Source organism: Clytia hemisphaerica, unplaced genomic scaffold (assembly GCF_902728285.1).
Source record: "Clytia hemisphaerica strain Z4C2 unplaced genomic scaffold, Clytia hemisphaerica genome assembly, whole genome shotgun sequence".
Taxonomy (NCBI): domain Eukaryota; kingdom Metazoa; phylum Cnidaria; class Hydrozoa; order Leptothecata; family Clytiidae; genus Clytia; species Clytia hemisphaerica.
This window is the reverse complement of record NW_027104613.1, coordinates 156,071-183,666: the sequence shown is the minus strand read 5'-3', so window position 1 is coordinate 183,666 and position 27,596 is coordinate 156,071. Positions and strand designations below refer to the sequence as shown.

Sequence of the window (27,596 nt, the reverse complement as noted above, 5' to 3'; positions counted from 1 at the left end):
CTTTCGTTTTCACTTTCTTGAGGTAATTACTATGTTTACTACCTATTTTTGTTAATTTATAGATAAAAGTATGCTATCAATCCAGTGATGATACATTGAAAAGAGGGTTCACTTAAAAATAGTGAAAGATTTTGCAAAAAATATGGTTTGTTTGAGAGAGACTCTGTTTGTCGGTATTTTGATTTCTGCTGCTATTTTGCTGCATCAAGCTGGACAATCTAATGGAAATATACACAGAGCTGTGCCAGGAACTGTACAAGGGAATGTCTTAAGAACTCCAAAAGTAGGGAAAACTGGATCCATAATTATAGAAGAGGATGAGGATGATCTTTCGTTCATTGATAAGATATATTTGAAGGCAAACTCATCATGGTTGTGGGCAATTTGTGGTGCATTTATAGTTGGTTCAACTGGTATCCTTCCTCTGCTGATATTCAGAGTTGAAGATGGACATTCACTGAAAGAAGCTAGTAAGTACTTTTCTATAATATCACTTTACTATAGACCTTTTGCTTTTCTTTTATTTGAATTTGGCCATTCCAGAACTTGTCTGTAACAGGAGGACAGACGACACAGGACAATCGTTTGGGAGAACGTGATGACCTATTGACTACTCAGTTCCACATATTGAATTATTCCAGTCATTAGGCTAGGGCTGGAAAATATCTGCTCAGTTACAGAAATAAAATCCTAATGCATCATACCGTCAACTGTTCTAACTTGGGACTATCTGACAAAACATGGGACGACAATTCGGCCACCATTTCACCAAACCACCAACAAAGTCATTTGATTTGAGTTAATGAACAGCGTATTAAAAAATAAAGGATTTCTCTTTCGCACCAAGTAGGCTTTTAAATCAAAATATGAAAAAAATTTGTAGTGGAACACACGCAAATGTCTGGAACGAAGAAGACCATATTAGTGGCAAAACAATGAAGCGTTTGACGCCACTCCCGCCGCAAGTTACACACTCATTATTTATTAATCCCATCGGGCGATAGGTGGTTAGGTGACGAGGGTTCTCCAATTCTCCAATCAGCGTCCGGTCATTTTGCATGAAAAAAAGTTAAAAAGGGCACACTATCAGTGAAAGTTATCTTGACATCTTATGACAGAAAATGATTGATAAACTTGGTGGAGTTATCAAAACAAATGTGTTGTCAAAGAGATTTAACAGTATAGTGAAAATGCAGGCCAGATATCAACAGTCCCAAGTTAGAGCAGTTGGCAATAGCGCATTGTGCGGGAAAATTTGCAGCATTATCACGTGCTAATTCAGGAGAGAATGTTAGTTTTCCAATTTGAACAAAACTTATTCATAGGTAAATATCTAATTTCCTGCTGCTCTCTTGTTCTGAATTCTTTGGAATCCTTACTCCTAGAAATATCTATGTAGTGAGGTCTGTTAGCACAAAAATACTTCAGATGGTGATTAAAGCATGAAATTTGGCACAGATGATCCTTAGAGGGTCTAAAACTTAATTTTAAACAGTAACACCAAATTTTGCCACCTGGCCACCTGCCAGATGACGTCATCAGGTGGCTTAGCAAAAATTTTTTTTTTTGAAAATATTTAAAATCTGATGGTATCAGTGGAAAGAGCATGAAATGCTGATGAAAATCGAGGTATAAAACATGCCTTCAAAATCTTCCTATCAAAAGTTATGAAGGTTTAAAGTTTTGTGATGACGTCATCATAAGCCTTTCCAGGCAAAACCTAAAATCCCGTAATAACGGAACTAGTTGACCAAATTTAGTGTTTTATACATGAATCCATGTCAAAATTTGAAGTTCCATCTGATGCTTGGGTCTAAACAACATAGGAAGGCTTAAAACATCCAAAAAAATTAGTTGGTTGTACACTGTGTTCCTGAAGGGAAAACGCTGCATTGATTTGCCTTGTAAACCTCAAAATCTAAGTTTTAGTATTCTGTAGGATTTAAAGCTTGTAATTCAATTTGAACATCGGAATTGGAAAAAGCAATGAATTTTGATATGAATTCATGTATAAAACATGAAATTTGGTCAATTTGTACTAAAATTACGAGGTTTTTAAGTTTTGCCTGGAAAGGCTTATGATGACGTCATCAAAAAACTTTCAACCTCCATAACTTTTGATAGGAAGATTTTCAAGGCATGTTTTATACCTCAATTTTTATCAGCATTTCATGCTCTTTCCGCTGGAACCATCAGATTTTGAATATTTTCAAAAAAATAATTTTTTGCCCAGCCACCTGATGACGTCATCTGGCAGGTGGCCAGGTGGCAAAATTTGGTGTTACTGTTTAAAATTAACTTTTAGACCCTCTAAGGATCATCTGTGCCAAATTTCATGCTTTAATCACCATCTGAAGTATTCTTACGTTTTTATGTGCTAACAGACCTCACTAATGTGCTGTTCCCTTAAAACGTCAAACACCTTCTCCTAGATAAATTTGAATTTGTTGTTCACCTAAAATCTACTTCCTCTTCCTAGAAAAAGTGTGTTCAATCTGGCAGTTCTGTCCTTCCTCAGCTTTTCTCGTCTGCTGTTCTGACCTTCTCCATTCTCTTATCTGCTGTACTGCTTGCTGGCTCGCTTTTTGAAAATTTATCTGTTAGTGTTATTGCCCTTTTGCCTAGAAAATACGATGTGCTGTTCATTAGTTACGTCATCATCTAAAAATTATTAATATCTGGTGATACATGGTGATACCATTTATATAAAAAAACACTCTGGTCCATCGATGATCTCTTCTCTTGAAACAAACAGCAGATAATTTGAAGAAAACAAGCCATCCTAGAAAATAAGATGTGCTGGTCAGTTTCAAAGAAAAATCCTTCACCTGGTAAAGAACAGCAGATATTTCGTACAAATGGCACAGCAGTAGCCATTCTAAACCTAAAGCTCTAAAGCACTTAATAACATGAAAATAAGAATGTGATATGGCAGGTGTTATATATTTAAGGTTAAGTGCCAAGCTCATAAAATGTGTTTCATGATACATGTTTTGTAAAACTACCAGCATTTTTGATAAGATTCCACTTCTTGGACTAAGATTCAGCTGACATTTCCAGAATATTTCTGCTATTTTTTCTGGTATAGCTGGCATAGATTAGGAAGGGTTTTTTCTAAGTGTACGGAAAATTTTGTTTTGAGTGAGGAAACTTCCTAGCTTCCAACCTGACACTTCAACTAAGTCTTTGTATTTTTTGTCAGAAAAAAGGCAGTGGAATCAGGTGGAGTCTTTGTCCGGGAAGTGGAAACATACTTAGCAAATCCCAACTTAACAGCTAAGTAAATGAGGAACTCGATAAGGAACTTTGAAGCTGAAACTCTCTGGAAGAATAGGAACTCCAGGATCGGAGCCAAGATAAGGTTCCTTATAAAAAAACATGTCCAGTATGTTGTCATTTTGGTTGTTTTTGATTATTTTTTGTCCCACTTCACAGGACTGTATTTAATTTTTCATCATCATCATCAAAAAAGATGCATAAAATCTGATTACAGATTTGAAATAAGTCTGGTTCAATATTTTTAAAAGGTTCATGATATGATCTTCAAACAAGTAAAATGTATCTTCCTTTTTTCATCTAAATTGTCTTCAATTTAAAAATGTTTTCGTATTTTTTTTGATTAAAAAAATTATTATTATCTTTTAGATTATCCTCTCAAGAATACCTTTCCAACAGTTTGTAAATTTCTTAGATAGCAAGTATAAATGGGTACTAAAGATTATGAAAAAAGACTTTAGGAAGAAAATCTCATTGTCCGTAAATGATTTGTCTCGTGCGAAATAATCTATGCAGTGAACTTTTTAAAGAGAAGACCTAAGAAAAATAGTTTGCTTTGAGCTGTTTACTCTAACTGAACTGCAGCTAATAACGTGGTTAAACTATACTGTGTAGCGAGATTTTCAGATTTTTGAATTTGATATTCGTAGCAATCAGTGCATTTAATAGGGTTTTAATCACTTTCGAAACATAATCACTTGTAATCTATTTTGAATGAAATGTTTGTTTACAAATTAGTGTACCGCGTGTTTTAACGATTAAGTAGGCAGCATGGCCACTCAGTCAGAACAGAAAGAGAAACTGACTAAAGAACTTTACTGCTAAGTCTATTATTAATAATACTAACTCTAATTAGTGTTTCATGTCAATAGGCTGGTTTTTTCGACCATCAGAAAATCAGTTTTTAGTTCCAACAAACAATCTATTGGAGGCTATAATTTTTTGATTCAGCAAAGCTTTGCAAAATGATTCGTTGGTTTGCTATAAAAACGAAATTATGAGAGTTCAAAACACCTTTTGTACTTATGTTAATTTTTTGTAAAGATCTCAATCTTCATCAAACTCTTTCGAATCGCAAGTTTTCAAACCCTACTTTTTATGACACTTTGAGAACCCTTAGAAGCGCTCAGAAAAACTATGGAGTCTTCCAACCTTTGAATTGCGAGTGAAATGATCTACTTTGCCGACTGAGCTACCCGGCCTTTGAAACCAAGGATACCGACTCCTAATAAGGACTGCATACACTGTGTCCGAACAAAGCGGACACATTTTTATATAAATTAAAATCCTCATGATTTATGCGAGATTTTATTACTTTTTTACTTGACCTTTTGAACCCGAATGCCGTACATATACGTCCTTGAGACGTCCCGAATGCCGTACATATACGCAATTTGATAGGCATGTCTTTCTCGCGCAATATCTTTGATTGGCTTGCTTTCTGATCGTTGAAAAAAGAAGAAAAAGAAAGTAGAGAGTCTAAGCTTTCCGTGAAGGTATAATCATTGAGTTTCAAGCCGAAGGCTAGAGGTCAATCTCTTTGGTAGGATTTGAAGCCAACAAATCCTACCAAAGTTGCGCGGCCTTGAGCGACCCGCCTGGTTTTTACACAAATGACAGATTGAAACTAAAATTTACCGCTTAATTTCGAAAAATATATCACTCGAAGACAAAGGAATTGCTAGATTCAATCCGTCATCAAAAATACGGCGCATATTTTAAGGCTTCAATTTTTCTTGGCTGAGAAAGGTTAGAGATTGACCTCTAGCCCTTCGGGCTTGAAACTCAATGGGTATAATGATGTAATGTTATGATCATGGTGTGAGTCAGCACTTTTCAAATAAAAACACTGATTCAAGATGGCGGACAGAAAAACACTGATTTCTGAGAAAAGTGAGCAATGTTTGAAAAGCCTTTGTGACCACTAGAATTGTTTTTGGATACTTATTTTTGGTATATGGCTTCAGGAGTAAGTACATATTGATAAAATAGTAAAGAAAGATTTAATAATTAAGTTCCCCCCACTTTTTTTTGCATAGGAAGTGAAAAATGCCAAAAAAGTGACATTGCCGAAAAGTGAAGAAAAAAACATTGGTGAATGTAGAGCTACCATTTTAGTTAGAGTAATTTAATTGAACTTTCACCCAACCTAAAAGCTGCAGAATTTAATTAGCTTTTCAGGGATAGCTTATTTTTTACCAAAAGATTTCTAGTTCTTGAGATATGGCACTTTTCCCAAACACTGCGTTTTCTCAAAAAAAGTTGCGTTGGGACAGCGTGAAAATATAAAAAACAGCGTGGCGGAAAGGTTAAATTGTTTACTCCAAAACCTATCCAATCATCTTGGGAACTGAATATCTATTGATTGAACAGAGAATTTTAATCTTATTTCAATTATTCTAAGCCCAGTTTGAATAATGAGGTTTTAGGGTTTTACTTTATATAAAAATTTGTGTGCTTTTTTGGAACACAGTTTATACGCAACAGCAGTTCTTGCCCCAGTACTGTATATCACTTTTTAACCCGGAGGGGGGGACTCGATTTCTAAACGATGGCATGTGCCGCCAGAAAAATGGCTTTCAAAATCGTACCCTTTAAAGTGCAGCGCTTGAGCAGTGATAAGGTGATAATATTTTTTACCGAACGTTTTTTACCTTTACAGTGTAATTGGATTTCATATCTTATTTCTCTGCGAAGCCACCTGGAAATGAACATAGGCTGTCGACACAATGTGCAAAACAAATCTAAAATGGATACGAGTCAAAACTAAAGATACATTCGATTTTTACTGTCAGACTTACGATTCAGCAGTCTCAAACTCATCCTTACACCCTTGTAGTGCACTCTATCAAAAGTACACCCTTACAGTGCAGGGTCTAAAAAAACCTACCCTTGGGCGGCACATGTTGTGGGTCGGACCATATGATTCGCCCCCGGGTTTTTACCTATTGCCATGTAGTTTCTTTCTATTCCTAAAAATGATAGTTAAAAAAATGAAGATATTTTTCTAATTGAATATTTTCATGAACCATATTGCTTTCGGGCTCCATAATTCACACAAATATCTATAATTATCGTTTAAAACCTATAAAAACTTCCAACTAACCACTTCACTAAACTAAAACTAACCAGTTCAAAAAAACAGTAAAAGACTTTTCGTAGAGAAAAGAGAGAAAATTCTTCTCATCAAAATTAATTGTATTACAATCTTTTAATATTTTCAAAAAAATAAAAGAGGTTGCTAGGACGTTTTCATTGCAAAGTTCACAAATATTTAAACTTTTAGAGCTGTTACTTAAATTTTGATTGACTAGATTCTTGAAATCAACGGTTCGTTTACCCTAGACGTCTCTCATTACCTTCATATCAGAAAATTTTACCACAGTTGGTAATTTTCTCATTACTTTAATGGGATAAATTTTCGTAAGGATTAAATTCGCGGTCGAGCTCATATCCGCTGAATCTAAAGATTTCGCGGGGAGTGAATTCTTTTTTCTGCCAAATTACACGGATATACTGGTTGTTGAAAATGCATCATTAGCGCTTCTTTGATGTCAGTTAGAGTTTTTTTGACTTTTTGAGTTTTGCTTAAAAAATTGCGGATAAGACCTTTCTTTTCCAAATTTCCATTGGAACTTTATTTCGCGGATGACATCCAAACCCGCGAAATTTTATCCCTGCAAAAATTTATCCCATTAAAGTATATCATTAAGACATAAAAAACAGGCTTTGTAACTTACTAAGGTATCCCTAAATCGCGTACCACGCGTGTCAGCTTGCCATCGGTTTTTAAGCATGCCATGCGTGCCTTCATGCTTCGGCGTGTCAGCCAGCCAACGTGCCATGGCGTATCAGCGTGCCATGGCATTCAAATTTTGGCGTGCCATCCTAATCTGAATTCCAGCTTACCATCGCTATTCACGGATGGAATTTTAATTTTTGCTCGGAGAAATTTTGTACAGAAATTGATCTTCGGTTTTGAAAAGGCCAGTGCATATATGTTTTATTATTCTCGGGTGCCTAGTAAACAGGGCATATATAGAAAAAGTGCTTAGTGAAGAATAGGGTATATATAGAAAAAGTTATAAATAATAATTATATATAGTTCATAAGAAACAACGAGTTTATTGAATTGCCAATAAGCTGTACTTTGTGCAGCTTTGTGATATCTCACTCAAATTTGAAAAATATACGCCACTACCCACTTGTCCATGCACGTGGTGCAGAGCTTCTTGATAAAGTTTTTTTGTAAGCAGACAAAAAATCGAAAAACATCCCCATTTTTCCTTGGGTATTTTAAATGTATGTTTAGGTCTGCCTATGAATGGCTTTTTTTAGGATGATTTTTTCCAAATCGTTTTAGAATATCCATGATGAAAAAAAAACACTATTCTTATAAAAGACGTACAGAAACCTTGGATAGTACGCCGAAATTGAATGATACGCCAAAATAGGCCTTATCATAAATTATTTTTTGAGTGCAACGACTCCGTCGTTTCGAAACAATTACCAAGGTAATTAAATCCTTTGAGACTTCAGGTTGTACTTTCATAGATAGAATAAACTTTTTATCAATTCCTCTGGGAATCATATTTACCATAGGAACATCTTAAAACTAAGCAAGCTTTACCAAAATTTGGATGACACGCCGAAATTTGGACGCCAAATTTTGATGGCACGCAGGCACGCGATTTAGTAGACTCAGTATCCTTTAGTCAGGAAAATCAATTTTCGCGCAAATTAATTTCCCCAGGATATAAATCTAACTTGTTCTAAATTCATAAATGGCATGACTTTCGAAATTTTCTGGACGCTAAAAGCTGAAATGCTTAAATGATGGTACCACTACTCGATTATGGTGTAAATGCATCGAGAGCGCTAGATATACATTTCATTGATATCTTGTGATTTGCAGGGCTGCAAATAAGCGTCGGTCATCGGTCAATGTCCGACTGAAAAAGCTATTTGACCGATTGAAAATCTTTTGTGTCAGTCATGATGTCCGAATGAAAAAAGGAATAAACCATTAACTTGAGAGTTGAAAATAAATCTCTTACACCCCTGTCTCTTACTTAGCCTATTCTTTTAATACTCGCTTCCTTTGTAGCTTTCAGGGTGTTTCTAAGTTAACTTTTATCGACTTGCTTTCTTCGTTACTTTCTTTGTTTCTAAGATCACTTTTATCAACACGCTTTCTTTGTAACTCTTTTAAGGGTGTTTCTAAATTACTTTTGTCAACTTGCTTTCTTCGTAACCTTCTTTGTTTCTAAGATCACTTTTATCAATTTGCTTTCTTTGTAACTTCCAAGGGTTTTTCAAAGTTAAACTTTTATCGACTCGCTTTCTTCGTAACTTTCAAGAGTTTTTTTAAGACCATTTTCATCAACTTGCTTACTTCATAACTTTCAAGAGTGTTTCTAAGATCACTTTTATCAACTCGCTTACTTCATAACTTTCAAGAGTGTTTCTAAGTTAACTTTTATCAACTTGCTTTCTTCGTAACTTCCAAGGGTGTTTCTAAGATCACTTTTATCAATTCGCTTTCTTTGTAACTTTCAAGGGTGTTTCAAAGTTAAACTTTTATCGAATCAATTTCTCTGTTATATACAGTAACAAACTGTTCAAAGGTAACTTTTATTTTTCCTACTCGCTTTCTCTGTAACTTTAAAAAAAATATACACTGAATGACCGACAGGATTTTGAGTTTGACCGACAGGATTTTGAGTTTGACCCACAGGATTTCATTTCTGTCGGACATGATGTCCGATTGACTAAAAATATTTATTTGCAGCCCTGGATTTGCACTGTTAAATATTAAGCAAAGTTTTAACACTTCAATGCAATGGATGCGCGTACCAAAAAAAAGATCACAAACAAAGATGGCGGATATAGCTAGGTTAGGAAATATTATCCGTAAAGCATCAATGATTAGCGGGTTTATGTATGTGTGTTTTTTTCAGCGACGGAGACGGCAAGGTTCTAATTTGAGTAGATCCTGACCAGCTGAGGACGACGGTAAATCAGCACTTTTACCGTCCTCGATTTTGCGGGGCGGAATTGCGGGTTGTTCCAAATCGCTTCAGTCACTCTACCGTCCTCAAAAGTGCAAATACATAAACTCGTATTAAATCATCATGGCCAGACGGTGTCAATCGAACGCAATCGAATAATATCACCCATGATTTGCCGTTCAATTGCTTCGATTACGTTCGATTGTATTTCGATTAGGTCTATTACGTTCGATTGATTCCCTCTCGTAGGGTCGCTCTTATATGATTTTTCGATGGTGTATTGGCGGCTGTCCACGCTGAAGCTCTAAAGGAGTGGGTCAATTTAATTGCAATCAAACTTATCAAGCATAATCGTAAACGAACTAATCTTGCATTAATGGAACGTAATTGAAAATCAATCGAACCAATGGGACATTATTCAAACGCAATCGAACACAATCGAAAATTAGCCAGGAATCAGCTGTTCAATTGAAATTCGATTGCGTTCAATCGCGATTTTTGTTCGAACTTGTTAGATTGACACCGTCTGGTCACGGACGTTGAAATGCCATTGAGTTAAAGAAAAAGTGGGATAAAATATGGCGGGGATCAATCAGCAATATTTCAATATTTCACAGGAACTTGATTTCGCGGATGTTATTGATGGAAGTTACAACTTTTCTACACTTTTACTATATTGCTTATATAGTTGCTTGTTTCAGGTCTGGTTCCCTCTTTAATAAAAAGATTTATCTCCCGGAAAAAAACATTTTCCATACACAACAGACCCAGTCCCAGTCCTCATTGCCCGACCTCGAAAAATTCCAATCCTCCAGGGGTTTCACGCTTTCAAGTTTCTTACAATATTTAAAGTTTTGCAAATATCGGACCAGTACGAAATTGCCTAAAAAAATAGGAGATGCTCTTTCTTGGGAAGGGGAATTTAAATGTAAAACCCGATGACAGGATGTATGACAAATGATAAATTAACATTGTTAAATAATTTCTTTTTAGTTTCACCAAATCATCTGAAGCTGTTGTTGAGCTTTGCAGTTGGTGGCCTTCTTGGCGATGTTTTTCTTCATCTTTTACCCGAAGCGTGGATGTATAGTAAGTCACTTCTTCTTTCTCTTTTGATAATTAGTTTAAGGACACTTCGGTGAATTTGGCTAATTTTAGTAAACTTTGCAAAAGTTAGGTCTCGCCAAAATCTTCGATCTTTAATCTTCTTCGAACCTTTGTTCGTTCGTCCGTACGTCTGTTCGTTTTTTACCAACTTTTCTCAGGATTCTCATTAGTTTTTTTTTCTGATGTTTTGTATAATATGCACAATGACAGTGCCTAAAAAGTGACGGAGCCCGATTAAAAAAAAAAAAAATGGGTTGTGATTTTTTGCATACATAAAGACAGAGAGCAAGGTTCTCTAAAAATTGGCTGAAGCAGTTTCTTCCGGAAAATTCTTTTTTTTTTCTTTTTTTTTTTGATAAAAATAGGATTTTCTTATTTTGGGAAATTCTTTGTCATTTTTAAGGAAAATAAGCATTTCTCGCGATTGCCTTGGTATTTTTTATCTGTTTTTTTGCACGATGATGTAAAATGGTAGTTTTTAAAGATCTATGGAGCCCGATTTTCGAAATGATAATTTTTTTTGCACATTTGGGCCAAAAAGTGCCTGAAAATTGTTTTTTTTGGACTCTGCATGAAATTGCTTCCTTTGTTTTTTTCTGATTTTTTGCATAAAGACAGAGAATAAGGTTCTCCAAGAAGTGGCTGAAGCTGTCTTTTTTAGGAAAATATTTTTTGGCCGTAAAAATCGGATTTTGGGGAAATTCCCTTTTGTCATTTTTAGGGAAAATGAGTATTTTTCGCGATTGACCTGTTTTTTTTTTGCATAATGATGTGAAATGGTATTGTTTAAAATCTGATGGAAAAAGTGCCTAAAAATTGGGGTTTTTGGATATTGTGTAAAATTACTTCATTAGTTTTTCCTGATTTCTTACACAGTGATGCGTAATGGAAATTCTTAAAATGTAACACTTCAAGGTTTTAAAAGAAAAAGTTTCAGCCAAATTTGGGTCACATTTCGGATTTTCGGAAGTTGCTTTATTAGATATCTTTACAGAGACAGTTATCTTTACAGGAATAAAAGTGGACTGTTTTTATTATGCCCAAAACTTAGCATGGTTTGATTTCCAACAAATTATTTTATTTGGGGCTGCTTACCTCTAAAACATCGGAAAGCCAGCGTGAAACAAGTTTCATCATGTTTTCAAGCTTATGCATAGCTTATGATATGCTGTTATCTTTCCTTTTTCGTTTGAACATTTTCATCTTCATTCAGCATGTTTCCGACTACCTATCTCAGGTAGATTCATTCAGCATGTTGCTTGTTGCACCCGGAACTTTCTAAAAATCGTCGGGACAGCTGTTTTTTGCCGGTAAGCGGGTTTTCTTGAATCTCTTAAGTTGAAGTCGACATTTTGTTCAAGAAATTTTGCACACTGATGCAAAATGGCAAAACCTAAAATTTGACAGAGCCCAATTTTCGAAAAACATATTTTTCCGGCCTGAAATACCGGAAATGTGCCGGAAAAACTGGTATTTTTTCGAGATTTCAGCATTAGTTTTTTCTGATTATTTTGCACACAGATGTGTATTAGCAATGCCCAAAACATGACCGAGTCCGATTTTTGAGGGATTTTTTTTTTCTTGCTGGAAATCGCCGTTTTTGCAGATTTTGTCAATAAAACTGATTTTTGCACCCGATTTTCGAAACTTTTTTTTGCGTTAAGCATTTTTGTTAACGCTATATTTTCTGACTGATTGTTGTCATTTTTCTACTTATTTTTATCTAACTTTCATCATCAGTAGATCCAATCAGTATCCAGCCTTTTTATGTCTGTGTCTTATGTAGTCGTTTAGCATGCTAGACTACCCCCTATATCTCCAAAACATGGTAAAAACCTGCTATAGTTCCAAGGCTAAAATGCATTCTTTCCCAAAGTATGTCATGTTACATACCGTTGGAAAGCATTACAACTTATATCTAAAGATGAAGCCGATAAAAGTTATTGTGGAAGGTTGTTTGAAAAATGATGTAATTGCTGACGTCAACAAAAATTCGAGGACCACCAAAACACGCTTTTGTTAGTCTGAGATTTAAATCAATTTTTGACCAATAAAAACTATAGTTGTGCAAAGTCTCTTTAGTCTGGCCGAAATACAATAAAATAGGGGTGAACGTAGAAAAAAATTCCGCGTAGACTTTCTTGGTACCGTTGGAAGCGAAATTTTATGTACATTATCATACTCAGAGCCTCATGATGAGGCCCTTGGGGAAAACTTTTGGTAAAATCAAGACTGAAGTGTACTTCTTCGCGCCAAAATAGATACGTTTTTTAGCAGTGTACTGGTCAACAGCTACACTAAAAACCTATCAAAGCTATTCAAAGTCTTTGAAAGTCAGCGCTATCCCCATGGGCTTTCGCCCAAGGGCTTTCGCCTTGCACTTGACCCATTTCATATCATGGATAACACTGTTTAATTGCTTGTGGTTTCCAGTAATGTGTTTGTTGGAACCCCCCCCCCCAGATTTTTGAGACAGGGGTATACATATTTGAGTGTTTTGAAAGACACCTACCATTGCAAGGATAGCACTTTTCAAGGCATTTTATATCGAAAATGGGTCCTAAGTGTTTTATTTCACCATTTTTTTTTCCCAAGGGCCTCAACGTGAGGCTCTGAGTATGTTAAACCTCGTAAAATTCCGCTTCCAACGATACCAAGAAAGTTTACGCGGAATTTTTTTCCAGGTCAACTTTTATTTCTGCCAGACTACTTTTGTCGCTTTTGTGCCCAATTTTTACACAACTAGACCGTACTAAAAAGGGAGATGGTTGAAAAAGGGGATGGAAAAGTGAAAAAGGGGATGGAAAAGTGGAAAAGGGAAGACGGAATTGTTAAATAGTAAGGACAGAATTGTTAAATAGTAAGGACAGACTTATGAAGGGCACTAGTGGAGTACATATACCCCTAATAGCCGGGGGGTTGGAATAAGCGGGGGGTTGGAAAAAATCTCAAAACTTAATAAGCGGGGGGGGGGGGGTTGGAATATAAATTTCCTGGGTGGAATATTTTTGAAAAGGAGGCTAATACAGCTGAATTAGGACAAAAGAGAGAACTTTCAAAAACATTTTCCCAAAAATTAATAAGCGGGGGGTTTGGAATAAGAATGTCCTGGGTGGAAAATTTTCGAAAAATTATAATTAGCGGGGGGGGGGGCTATTAGGTACCCGAGAGTACATAATAAGAAGTACAATTTTAGGGATGCTCTTATATGCCAATGTGGGTTAGAAAAAAACAATCTCCAAATTTTAATAAACGGAGGGGGTGATAATTACCAGGGGTTTAATTGTACCTGCTCTAAATAACCCCAAAAAAGTGATTACGGACTATAACCTTGCTATTTAGAGGAAAATAAACTACTTTTTTTTTGACAGCAGAAAATATTTTCAGAAATTAATAAACATGAAAAAAGGATGCAATCATTGTATTATTTGCAGGTATTTGAGGTATTTCCGTGTGTTAGATATCAGTAGGTAAGGAGCGCAAATCTTATTCCGAAACAAATTCTGGAATCTTTTTCAGTCTTTGTAGCCAAAATTATAATCGTCTACTCAACAGTATGCTATTCAATAAAACATACGTACATACTTTTCTTGCATGCTTGTAAATAATGGCAATCTTACAATTTAGGAAATTTCCGTATAACGGGAAGTTAAGCCTAGGAACGGAAGTACACCCGGAAAATGTCTTTGCATAGTTTACAAATGGTTGAGGTATTTTAACTTGCGTTGCTTTTTAATTATTTTTCGGACAAATATTTTACCTTAATGAATGTAAAAGCTAGAAGGGGAAGTTTATTACAAATAGAATAGATGAAAGGAAAATTAAGAAATTTAAATATACTACCTAGAGCGACGAAAGGTATAACTTTAATTAATAGCCTGTGTAATAAATTACCATTTTAATAATGATTATAATGATAATCCCACTCATTGTAAAACTAGTAGTAGAGGCTTAAAGGAAATCTTTGTCCACATGTCGTGTTTTCTTTAAGTAGTGTTTATTAGTATGTCTGTTAACCTGTAGGACACACTTCTCTAAACTGAGATCAGTATGCAAAAAATTTTGCTTCCCTTCTTGGTCGGAGAGAGCCAGAGTGCATAGATTCCCTCCTTATATAATAAATAGAAAGGAAAATATATTCTTACCATGAAAGAGTTGCTGGGATTCGAATCATTTGACCAAATAAGGGAAAATAAAACTTTGTTGTAAACATATTCGTAGAATTTTTGCTCCACGAGATTATCATCAAAAACATTTTTTGGTGTGTCAAAAGGGGACGCTGTTGTAGTAAAAAAATTAATAATAAAACTCAAAACTATAAAGAACTACATGCAAGGAAAATTCCAATCTCTGTGCATGTTGTTCAGGTGGAGCCTGTAAAAGAAAAATACCAGAAATATTTTTCTCTATACATCTTTTTAACAGATTGAATATAGAATTTTAAATAGATACCAGTCTGGTATTATAAAAATGGAGCTCAGCATGTGTAAGGAGCAATTTCGTTCCGGTATGACTGTGCTTAATCGATTGAGCTGCTTGATGTCTAACCCTGTTCTTTACAAGTTTCTTATAAGCATTATATGAGTTTTATTTTTAAGCATCGAAACGGTACAAAACATGGTCGACTACATCAATTTTAAATTATTTTGATTTAATAGCTGAAAACGTGATGTTTTAGTAAAAACTGTCGAGTTTTAATCAATAGATGGACTAAAATATGGAGAAATTTTTCTGTTTACCTATAAATTTTATATACCTTAAAAAAATTTGAGGGGTGACGAAACTTTTCCCAAAACAAAAATTTATCCAATTACAGTCAACTCTATTTGATTCGAACCTCTATAATTCGAATATTTCTATAATTTTAACTCAAATGTTTGCCCCCTCAGCTAGAAATCAGTTCTGTAATTCGAATCATTCTCTAATTTGAAGAAAATTCTTGGTCCCTTGGAGATCGAATTAGAGAGAGAGTCAACTTTAATTAAAGCTGGGCCATAACAAAAACTTTCCCAGAGTTTTCCCCTCCCAGCTGGCACACAACGTTGTTTCAACGTTTATGTAACGTTCACAACGTCCATATAACGTTAGATGAACGTTGAAACAACGTTGTGTGCCAGCTGGGCTGTCAAGGTACCTTCCCGTAAGATTGATCAGCATTCATAAGATAATAAAATTTATCTGAAATCTGTGATATTGGAATGGTGAAAATTTTAAAAGCTCTCAGAAGACTCTCCAGTGGTGCATATCATAAATAGCTTGTTCGATGAGAACCACTTTTTTGCGCAGTTTAATAAAAAGATTTTGGGAAGGTACTGGCTAACGGTTCATTGCTACCTTAGTTTTCAGTTTCGTAAAATGAAAAGGAGGAGATTTTGTTATTCTAAACCTTTATCATAAAGTAAGTGTCCTGGCCCAGCTGGTACGCAACGTTGTTTTAACGTTCAAATAACGTTATTTGGACGTTGTGAACGTTAAATAAACGTTGAAACAACGTTGTGTGCCAGCTGGGGACACTTTTGCCTTTATTGTACCTAGCTTACGATTGATTTTTCAAATACTGTGACAGGTCTTTGCATTTACATGTTAGTTCAGTATTAAAAACCATCTTAATGCTAAAAAAATTTTCTTCTTTTTTATTACGACTTGTCATCAAGTCTAACCTTCATGCTAATCACCTACTAACGTTATATTTGGATTGTCATGGCTTTAACACCAAGAAAAAATGACAAAATAAGAAAAATAAGTTCTGATGTGCTTTGATGTCCATTCATACAGTTACGGACAATATTCCTAAATAGCCAAATCACATTAGTTGGAAAAAGGCTACAACACTTTCTCCCTCGATGGTTAATTCAAGAAATCCCCTTGGTATAATGAATAATGACCTTTTCTAAAATACTAGTGGGAAAATTAATCCATGATAGTGGTTTTTAATCACCTTGGGAATTTTGAAACGGGATTCTCATTTTTGGGATTGAAATTTAGAGGGGTTTCCTTTCTTTAATAAAGATTTAGCCTTTTTTTTTAAATGAGGTCTTGATCTGGCAAAAAAGCTTATATTAACCTGCATGATTTTGTCACAGAAATCTCCATACTTTAATATCAATGTTTTCTTCCTTGTTCAGATTCGAGCCATGATCACGTTGGAGGTATGAAGATAGGTCTGTGGATGATAGCTGGTCTATTATCTTTTATGATCATCGAAAAAATCTTCATGGAAGAAGAACGATGTCGAGAAATTGTCGAATCCAAAAAGGTTTGTTTTTCTTCCAAAAATTCTATATCGATTTCAGAATTCAATTTTCCCTTTCATGCATTCATAATACCTATCAGTGAATGATCTGAGAGAACTTCCTTCACCCATTTGTCTTAAATGATCTAACAATTCATGGCGAAATCTGTAATTCCCTAGGTGGCCTACAACATTTGTCTTGAAATTTTCTCTAGAAAAAAGGAGGTTTGCCAGTGTCACCAAATAGATAACATATACTTTCTTTCTGGTTTCAAATCAAAATAAATATCATATCTTTCAAATTCCTTTTTTTTCAAAACCTACTTTTCCTTTTGATAAATTTTAATACCTATCAGAAATAAAGCTGAGAGCCAACCTCTTTGGTGAACTTTGCTGTTATGATCTGCATTAGAACTTTAAAGAAGAACCTCTATTAGTCCTGAAATTTGCTTTAGACTGAAAAGGCGATATAAAGTAAACTCCAATTAGAATCTTTGTACAAATTTGAATTGCTAGTATTTTGTACTAGCTTGCCAAAAATGTGAGTTTTACGTCACAGGATCTTGTCCAGTGTCACTGAAAAATGACAACTAGTTTCCTTCTGGTTGCAAATCAAAATAAATAACATAATATTTTTTCCGATTATTTCATATTCAGGAAAAAACAGAGGACAAGACGACGACAAACCAATCAACGGATACTGATACTAAGCCTCATAAAAACGGAACTGTCATCAAAAATGGCGGAATCGCTCATAGCAACGGTCACGTGACAAATGGTGATTTGAAGAAGAGATCCAAAATGGTAGACCAAGATGAAAAAGCAAGTATTGAAAAACACAAAGAAGAAGAAAAAGAAGATGAATCAATATATAGTGAACAAGAAATTAAAGTGAGTGATTAGAAATAATTTCATAGGAGACAGGAGAGTGTAACTTGCACTTATTTGCGAATACCTTAGGCTGCACACATCCCCTCTGATAAGTTTTGATATATCAAAATTAATTTGGGGATGCATGCAGCCTACGAATACCTACGTCACCTCTAAAAAATATGCGAGAAAACAATTTTTTTACCGTATTTTTTACCGTATTTTATATATTTTGATGTCAGAATTTTTAGCGGATAGAAAATTTCGTAGGTCATTCGCGAATTTTTTTCGCGAGTCAGCAAAATTGATTTTTTTCGCGAATATAAGCAGAATTAATTAATTAGTAATTCGTTATTGTCTTCTCACTTTAATTTCAGGTTATTGGTTATTTGAACCTGATAGCAAATTGTAGCGATAATTTTACGCATGGTTTGGCTGTAGCCGGTAGCTTCTTGGTCAGCGTGCCCGTAAGTGTTTTACCCGATTTTTCCCGATCCTGAAATCCGATTTTTTTAAATTTTCAATTCTTTATACTTCTTGTCTTGTCAAGCAAGTTTTTTGTGTCAAATTATCGACTATTTTTATGTAGGGTTCTTTGCCAACTTCATCCCGCTAAAATTAGGTACAGCTACACTCATGGACAAATATTTGAGACAAAGGGGATTTCCCGGCGAAATTTTAAACACCACAAATGATTTTTAAGCGCCTTAATTTACAGTTGGAAAGTAGAGTTTTAACTCTGAGCTTTAACATAACAGACTTTTAAGACTTACGACCTTAGGATGTCAGAATTTAAAAGCTCAAATTTGCTCGAACAAGGCTTAGAATATAGCCTAGAAGCCACCGAACCCCTCTAAAATCGAAATATTCAATGAAAGAAAGTGTAAATGCTAAAATAGCAATTTTCGCCCGAACTTTAAATTCTGAAAAACGTTAAAATACACTAAAGTGTCACTATATTTCGACCATGATTGTACCTTAAGGGAAGAAATTTTGGCGGGAGGGGTCGTGATAAAATGCAAATGGTCGTTTCTCTCTCTTTGGCTCAACAAAACGAAAAACAACCCATACAAGAAGCTCCAAAGACTACATCTCTTTTAAGGGGCCTTTTACAGGTATCGACGGGTGCTTTGACGGGGTTTTACATACAAAACTTAAAAAAAAAAAAATTTTGATTCTATTATCGAGTGACAGAAACAAAGTTTCTCATAATTTCAAGTGTTTTCGAAAATAATTTGGCAGCAGACTCAAAAAAAAAAACTACTTGACAAAAATAAATATTACATCAAGGATTTCGGTTTTAACTTTCTTCCTGTCTCTCATGCTCTTTCCACGTTTTTATTATTATTGTTCAATAATGTTCAGCAATAGTTAGCACCACTAGCCAACATAAATACCGCGTATCTTCCGGTAGTTGAAAACCACAGAAACTGATCTCGATCTAAGAAGTAATATTTTCTCTAAGGAATATTTTCTCTGAGGAATATTTTTTGAGTTTGGAACCAAATAACATGAGCCCGTGCGATAGGCCCCTATATAATAAGACTCTTCAAGAGTTTCTTCGATAATGTATTCTTGCCCAGGTAAATATTAAACCTTAAGAAAAGAACTATTTCCACTGGAGCTTAGTAGGCAACCCGTGTTAATTTTATCTTAATTTTTTTGAGTTGTTTGGTCCACAACCTCCATCACTGTTCATCAAACTCACGTGGAGCTCATGGTCTAAAAATATTCTGGGATAATTTCTCCTTAAGTACAGCTTTCCAAACAGTTTAAAGAGAAGGGCCTTCTTGATTGTAATATTTCCACTTGAGGTGATCTTGTCCTATTCTTCGATAAAAGTACGTTAAGAATCTATAGCCATTGCTGATACAAAACAGAACCCCTTCTTCCATTTTGTTTGGTTAAAACCTCCATTCTGTTTCGAAGTAAAGTGAGATGGCTTGCAAAACATCATTCCACGCCACCCCGTACGATAGCTTACAATATTTCCTCGTAGTGGAGGGGGTAACCCTTTGTATCATCTTATGTGGGACGCGGCAACGTCACATTTTCGTTTAATTCGGCTTGAGGAAATCGTAAATTTTTTGCATATTTTGAGGGTTAGGAGATTTGCCTACAATGTCAGTTTTTTTGCCATAAAATTTTTGCATGGCCTAATTCGCGGGTCCCTCTCAAAATGAGTCTCAAAATCCTATCTACTTTCGAACCAATCATATGCGGTTGCGGCCCATGAGATGCTACGCGATCCTAAGGGTTTGCATTCTACTTTCCATGCCCACATATGCGTTATAGTAAAGACATGTAAACGCCGCTTAGAGAGCACCGTGTTATCTCCAAATGATTTCATTCTTTCACATTTTTTAGGTTGGTGTTTGTACGACCTTTGCAATCTTATTACACGAAATACCTCACGAAATTGGCGATTTTGCCATTTTATTAAAAGCTGGTTTCAAAAGATGGGAAGCTGCAAAAGGCCAGGTACATACTCTTCATTTGAGCCAAGGAGAATCATCTCAAACACTGCAAAAACTGAAAAAGTTTTTTTTTCCCTCTCCTAGTAAATACTTCTTACAAAATTTCTAGCAAACAATTTTACTAAACACTAACAGGCGCCTTTCTCCCTCCAAATCGTACCCGTCGATTTGAAATCGGACTGGACTTGAGGCGTACGAATTTGAGCCAACTTATTACACTCGCAAAATTCTTTTTAAAAAGTTTGAAAATATACAAAATTTCGTACGTTTTTTGTCAGCGTATTTTAAGCTTTTTAGTTGTTCTAACAGTTAAGAAACAACCGTCTCATCCCGGCCGGCTGAAATAATTTCAAAAGAATAGTACCACGTACTCTCGGGTACTTAATAGCCGCCCCCCCTCTAATTAATTTTTCGAAAATTTTCTACCCAGGACATTCTGTTATTAGGTACCCGAGAGTACGTTTTTATTTTCAAACCCATCAGTCTAATCTTCTAGAGGTAAACACTTGTGTGCTGACTAAGAAAAGAAGTAGATATAAAATCTAGAAATTCATTCTAGGTCATTTTGGTGCAAAACAGAGAGCAGAAAGTAGGCATAAGATTATGTAACTAAATTCCATTGGCGCCTCACTAGGATTAAAAAAGTGAGGATAATTCGTTTGAAAAAAAAGGTAAACGGTAGATTAGAACGAATGAAAAAGTTGACAGTGGGAATAAGAACTAGAAAAAAACTATTAAAAGTGATTTTGCGCTAGACTATAAGCTGGAAGTAAGTTCACTTTAGCGCACTACTAACGTGTGGTTGGAAATGTACTTCCGAGTACAATTGATTTTATTCAGGTCATCTGAACAGCTAATGCAGAAACAATATGCTCATTCAAAGAAGAAGAAAAAAACTTAGAAAAAATCTGTGGACTTAAGAAGTTGACAAAACCATAAAGCAAGGATTTAGTGACATTCAATACCGATCTGTTTACTTAACACCTTATTTCCTTCGCCCTCTTAAAACATTTTTTTCATATTTTACTTTTACCTTTTGGTCTAATAACCATTTTGTGTCATTCTTTTATCACTGACGCTTTCAATGCGCATGCGTGATTAACGAGCTATCATCGTCTCTCATGTAGTTTTTTTTAAGCTCGAGATGTTTGTTTTATGTTTAAAGGGTGTTGAAAGATTGCCCCGTTAGATTTCGAAAAAACGCTTTAATTGGTAGCCAGATAGACACAGAATGTTATTACAATATCTTTTCCAAGCTCACGACGTCTATATAACGTTACTCTCAGGTACCTAATAGCCGGGGGGTTTGGAATAAGCAGGGGGGGTTGGAAAAAATCTCAAAACTTAATAAGCGGGGGGTTGGAATAGAAATGTCCTGGGTGGAAAACTTTTGAAAGGGAGAATTAGGACAAAAGAGGGAACTTTCAAAAACATTTTCACAAAAATTAAAAAGCGGGGGGGGGGTTGGAATAAGAATGTCCTGGGTGGAAAATTTTTGGAAAATTAATTAGCGGGGGGGACGGCTATCAGGTACCCGAGAGTAGTTAAACGTTAAATCACCTTTCCTTGAAACGATCCTTTCAAATGTTCATAATTAGAATAATAGGCAGTCCAGAAATATTGAGATTAAAGCCAGCAGGGATAGAGAGGAACCTTCAATCTCTTCCAAAAAAGAAAAAGTGAAGCTGTGCGCTACATTTGGGACGATAGATCTAACCTAGCGCCTTCTTCGTTTTCTAGAGATAGATATTACTCAATTTCGGGATTTTTAGCCCAATTTAAACGGGTATTTTTGTTTCATATATTGTATATGATCGATCTCTACTTTGTCACGTTTTGTCGCAATAAGAATGCCGCCCAATCAGAAAGTAAAAGAAAAGTATAGTTGTTTATTTCACGTTCTCGATGTACTCTCACCGTATGTCATATTTCGGTCCCGGATGACCTCTACAGAGCGAATCTTATGAACGGCGACTCGGTTTACACAAAAAGAATTTACAAGTAAAGAAATTAGATATCGATTTTTCTCTCAAAATAAAGTCTCCTATACTCTCTACTATTTTAAGTTGTGTCATTCCTATCACCCAGCATGACTCCTTGGCCATATCACCGTTATAATATTGTACGTGCCGTAAACAATAAGTGAGAAGAAAAAAATTAAGATGGCATTATCATTTATCATATCCTATTTCCCTGAGTTATTCTGACCATACCCTAATTCTTTAGTTTGCATTTATCGAGGAATTTCGAGTAGAAAACGTTTAGCGCAGTGACTAGATCTACCTAGGAAAGCTCGATGTAAGCTTTCTGTGAGTAAAATTCAGATTATTTTGTCACCAGAGAAGTCTAATTTAACAGGCATGATGGCACAGTTAATAAGGATAATTACCCGATTTTACAGACGAATAGAGGGAAAATCTGCCATACCCGGTACGTTATGCCTGCTTAGCATATAGCATATATGAATGCTAAAGCTTTAGCATTGATATCATCCACCCTCAATAAAATACACCCTGTGTCATAGACTTGCTGTGACCCAAACTCCACTGGAGAATTTAGCCAAAAATTTCGTCCCCGGTGGGAAAAATACCTTTTAGCTCAACCGGAGAATTGACTCTTGTTTTATCTCCATTCGAAATTTAAAGTAAATATGCACTCCAAAGGCATCGTCACTGGATTTTTGACTTTTGACGAACAGTAGAATTTTCATCCCCATTGGGATTTCGATAGAATATTTCTCCGCTGTGGGAAAAGTTTTCCTCGGGGCTGTGACACTTTCGACGGAAATGATGGAAATGATAATTTGATCATGCCCTTTACCTTCATATTAACCTTCATAATTAAACTTACTGCCCCTTCTAAACAACATATACACTTGTGTTTATTATTTGGTATTATAAGAGCGATCTATTTATTTTACACTTGTTTGTATTATCACTTCGCCTCCTCCCCTTTGCTAAGTTCAACCACTTCTTATGTACTTACTGCTTTTTAAGACAATCTTTTAATAGAAAAAATTCAGCAATCAGCCCAAGGCCAATATTATATGATAGGAATGGCCGGTTGTTGAAATAAAGTGAAATGCTTTTCGTGTTTTTGCGTGAGATAGTAACTCCAAATGTCTATTTTACAGTTCTAACTTTTCTTTTCCTCTATACTTTAGATGTTAACAGCTTCGGGTGCCATCTTTGGCTGTTTGTTTGGTCTCATTGCTGAAAGTGCCGGTAAGCCTATTGGTTCTTTATTATAAATGCTATTTAAAAACTCGCCTATAGTATAACGCCCCGCGGGTTGTCGCTCTACTCACAGAGTGGCTATTTCTGTTCCCTACGACTGAAAATTAGTTACCCGTTTGCCCTCAGCAATATAAGGTATATTCGGAATAGCCTCTCATCGGTACTACGAAGGAATTGAAGATCGTGAATTAGATTTTGTTAGGTTATAAAAATTACTATTTCGGAACGGTTTGGATGATACGGCCCACTTTCTCCTACATTAATATTTTAGCTTTACGTTCATCAATCTTTGTTGATTCACTTCCAAATAAAACGTTCACTTGTTATTCGTTGTAACGTATTTTTCTCTTATCGTGCTAAAGTCATAAAGGCTAATCTGATAACAGGCTGACTCTCTGTCTATCTGTATGTCTAGCTTGGTCTGAATTCACATCAATCGATAAATCTTAATGCGGAAGCATTGGTCATAAGGGTTAGTCCCGTTATAAGTAAAAGAAAAAAATCAGATTAAACTATATTCTAATGAAAGACAAATTGTCTGAAACATTGACTGACTGAGGGTTGGTGACTAATTTCCTCAAGCGAATTATTGCACTACATCATCTGTTGTATTGAGTAGTGTCTTTGTTACTCCTTATTGGCGAGTAGACATGGCGAAAATTGTATTTGGAAGTATTAATTATTGTAAATTTTACACATATCGCGAGTTCCTCACCAAAACCAGGATTTTCAATATGTTTCTTGCTGAGGTACACTCTGATTTGGCGAGTACCTCGTCAAAAAATTGGAACATAAGCACAAAACATTCAAAAAAGTCGCAAAGTGGAATAGATTTAGCTGGACTTAAAACTTTGAATGTTATTCTGCCCTTGGTTCCGTTAGGGTTAACAGTTACAGTTTGTCCGGAAAAAGACAAATTTTTCGTAAAGGAAAATCCTGATAATTGATAACATTTTCTACGGCGTGTTTTCGTTTTCATTCATCCTTTGAAGGGTTCCAGGTTAGCGGAGGAGCGGAATCTGCCCGTTTTTTATCAGAATTTGCAGAATTCACCGAAAATTTAGGATTTTAACATAATTTAGATTGAAGACGTAAATCATTTGTCGGGAAAATCGAAATTTAGCGAAAAATCGTTTTAAATTTTCAGAATCGGCACTAAATATTAACATTTTTTACGGACGCACTGTATTTGTGAAGTTACAATAATGCCCGTCACCAAACATATCCACGTCTAGCCAATAATAAGTCTTGTAGCAAATTATCAAAATCTGATGAGATTGATCAATCGACTGCCTTTTTTTGATAAATTGATTTATTATAATCCTCGTATATCCGAAAGGTAAAAACAGGAAAAGAAAAGGCTAAAAAGAAATAAAAAAGACAATGATAATGCTCATGTTTTTAATCCACTGTCGCCGCTATGTTTGATCAATATGTTGTAAGAAAATTTGTTCTATAGGAACCCATGAACATTTTTTTCGATAATATTTCATATTTGTTAAGAATTTTTCTCACGGGACCAACCCGGCTCAGTTTGACTGTGAAATTTCATGTTTGTCTCTCTGTAATGATGTCATTGAGTTTGAAAATAGAGTAAAAAATTTTTTGCAGCAGTGCGAACTTTTTAAAAACATATTTAACCATGTAAAACGTTTGAATGCTGTGAACTGAGTGGATATTCGTGTGAGTTTGAATTTTTTTCATTTTGGACGAGCTAGGTGCATAGTGTTACAAGTAAATAAATTTTTCTTTCCTAGTATTTCTAGCAAAACGACCTCATGTTTGTGATAACCTAGTGGCTTTTATCGGCGACGAAAACATAACCTTCTAGCGTATGCGACTGATCGAAAAGATCTAGGGCGTAAAGATGGAATTTTGTGCACATGACGCTGAAAAAGTGTCACTTTTCATGGACTGGTTGACTTTGAACTTTTTTGCCATGCAATAATTAATTGAGATTTATATTCAGCAAGATTTCAGCAGCCTATTAGCTGAAGAGTGCAGTAGAAAAATTCAATGAATGATTTCTTATTATTAACATCAGACATTTAATCCGACCGTCTCGTCAAAGTATCTTATCCGTTTCATTTTTTCTTTTCTTATAGGCGATGCATCTTCCTGGGTATTACCCTATACTTCTGGTGGATTTCTTTATATCTCCTTGGTAACACTCGTGCCAGACCTCTTGAAAGAAGAGGATTGGAAGTAAGAGATTCTTTGATATCTTTTTAAATCGATTCTAAGTAAACTTTGATAGGCAACACCCTAAAAGAGACTTACTTATCCACACCCCCTTAACTCGATGCGGAATGGTATTCCAATGTTTTTTATGGCTATGGCTGGGAATTTAAAGTCCATTGTAAAAATTAGTACAATAGTTTGCAGTGAGGATTTGTTTATTTTTTTTTCGAGAAGGATCAAATGGGAGTATAATTTTCCACTGGGGACGATGTTTTGGCAAATTTTTCCAGTTTGACGGGGTATGTGAGAAAGGGGTGTATATCCGACTATCTGTTTTTCCTTTCCGTATAAAAGATTATGTTGGATTTATTATACAATTTTTGATGATTATTCCTATTTTAGAATTTTAAGTACGCCACGCCCTTTTCAGATTTAATCCGTTGGATAATCTGTTTGGGATGTGATTTCGGATTACTTTTTGTATCAATAATTTATTTACCTGCCCTTGATTAGATTCCCGGACCATGTTTTTGACACTTGTGTCCTGCCTTATCTAAAATATGTTATCGTTTTATGGCACGTTCCATTTGATTAAATCTACCAACTTTTTTTCTTTTTTTTAATAAAAAGAACAATATATTTTTACCAGGACCCTAGTTAACTGGCACAAAGAACCTATGAAAATATCCAAATGTACATTAAAAAATCTCTATAATATTAACAAGTATATACATAATTAAAATAAAATAAAAATATCCTATGTCTCTACCAACCAACCTTTTGCGTCGTAGTCGGCGGTAAATATATAGGCGGTAAATATATAGGCGGTATCAAAAACGAACAAACCCTTTTACAAAAATTGAGTCGGGCAAACAAAGTTACGTCGCATTTATCGTAGGGGTAATCATCACAGGTATCTTATATAAAATCCCCTCACAAGTCTGCGGCTAAAAGTGTTTAGAAGGCTATCTTTAACAAAGGGAGGAAAAGGTGGTGAAATTTTCCTTGGAAATTATTCTGTCATTTTCAGAATTCCAGCAAACCCTTCTTTATTTTTTTATAGTGAATCGTTGAAACAAATCTTTTTCTTGCTGCTGGGAATCGCCTGTATGGGTGGTGTTACGCTGCTACATCATTAGAGAAGAAATGTCGCTTATCTATCATTGGTAAAGCCGTTGGGGTAGTAGGAAAAGACAAAGTGTTGTCAATGCAACAAGTGTTTGCAAGTCGAGTTATCCGTTACAGTATCATTTGCCATGAAAAAACTCATACTAGCATATTTCATACATGATGTGAACCATCTTTGGGCAATTGGCCGTCTGTCGCCTGTGGCAGCTCAGAAGAAGTAGTCCATGGTACAAACCACCATAAACGCCATTTTAATATCCACGTTTTATACCTTAGATTTTGTAGTAAAAGTTTTATACAAATCTTTTCAGTTTAGAAAATTTTACGGGCTAAATGATTAAAATTATGATGTGTTGTAACGCACTTAGGGTTATCTTTCCAAAATGTTCCTTCAAAATTGAAATGAAAAAAAATCATCCGTTAATGCGAATTTCCGAATGAGAGCAGGCTGCCTATAAAATCTATTTCACAGATTATGTGCAAGCTTGGTTTTGTCATATTTCTTGAACCCTATACAATCATTGCCGTAGCTAGTCAGAAACTCTGCCGTTTACTATCTTCGCTTTTTGATTTGATTGATGGCGCTGCGATAGGACGTCAAGGGGAACCTCTCGACCTTTCCCCCATCAGTATTATTAAAGGCAAAAAGTAATCGTCTCCCAGGTATCTGGACTATAAATCCGTTCTTTTGTCACCTTTGTTCGCAAACTTTTGGAAAGTACGGCACGGTATACAGACGAACATTTTTCATTCTGTACACGGTCTTTTATAAGAACGCCAGGAATTTCTTGAAATTTATTCGAAAGTTTTAAATTTTCGGGTTGTATGCTTAGAAAATCTACACATGTAAGATCTTAGGCTAACCTTTGGAAATGAGAGTTTGTTTAAGAAAAGTTCGGTAGAAATGATCATATGATTTGAAGAACAACGGAAGAACATACAGCCACAGTCTAGTCACAAACTGTGAAATCTATTTATATAGCCTGTACACTGTCTGAAATCAATTTAGCAGTGCTCGAGAAAACTATAAGGGAAAATATAAACATAACATGTCATTTTTTTAAACAAAAATTTAATT

At 35.3% G+C, this 27,596-nt stretch overlaps 1 protein-coding gene across 1 annotated transcript; it reads left to right on the top strand.

The window, feature by feature from the left end:
• The first annotated feature begins 57 nt into the window (after window positions 1–57).
• On the top strand, window positions 58–26,881 carry LOC136824341 (zinc transporter ZIP13-like). The gene is made up of 9 exons (XM_067080493.1): window positions 58–470; window positions 10,281–10,376; window positions 16,520–16,650; window positions 17,284–17,517; window positions 17,874–17,963; window positions 19,864–19,977; window positions 23,137–23,197; window positions 25,315–25,414; window positions 26,454–26,881. The coding sequence occupies exons 1-9, from the start codon at window positions 143–145 to the stop codon at window positions 26,527–26,529; spliced, it is 1,230 nt and encodes a 409-aa protein (XP_066936594.1). The 5' UTR covers window positions 58–142; the 3' UTR covers window positions 26,530–26,881.
• Window positions 26,882–27,596: the final 715 nt, after the last annotated feature.

Excerpts from the sequence above, each read along its gene's own strand:
- LOC136824341 (XM_067080493.1), top strand. The coding sequence starts at position 143 with ATGGTTTGTTTGAGAGAGACTCTGTTTGTCGGTATTTTGATTTCTGCT. Across the intron at positions 17,518-17,873 it reads ATAGTGAACAAGAAATTAAA|GTTATTGGTTATTTGAACCT; the intron begins GTGAGTGATTAG and ends CTTTAATTTCAG. Across the intron at positions 25,415-26,453 it reads TTGAAAGAAGAGGATTGGAA|TGAATCGTTGAAACAAATCT; the intron begins GTAAGAGATTCT and ends ATTTTTTTATAG.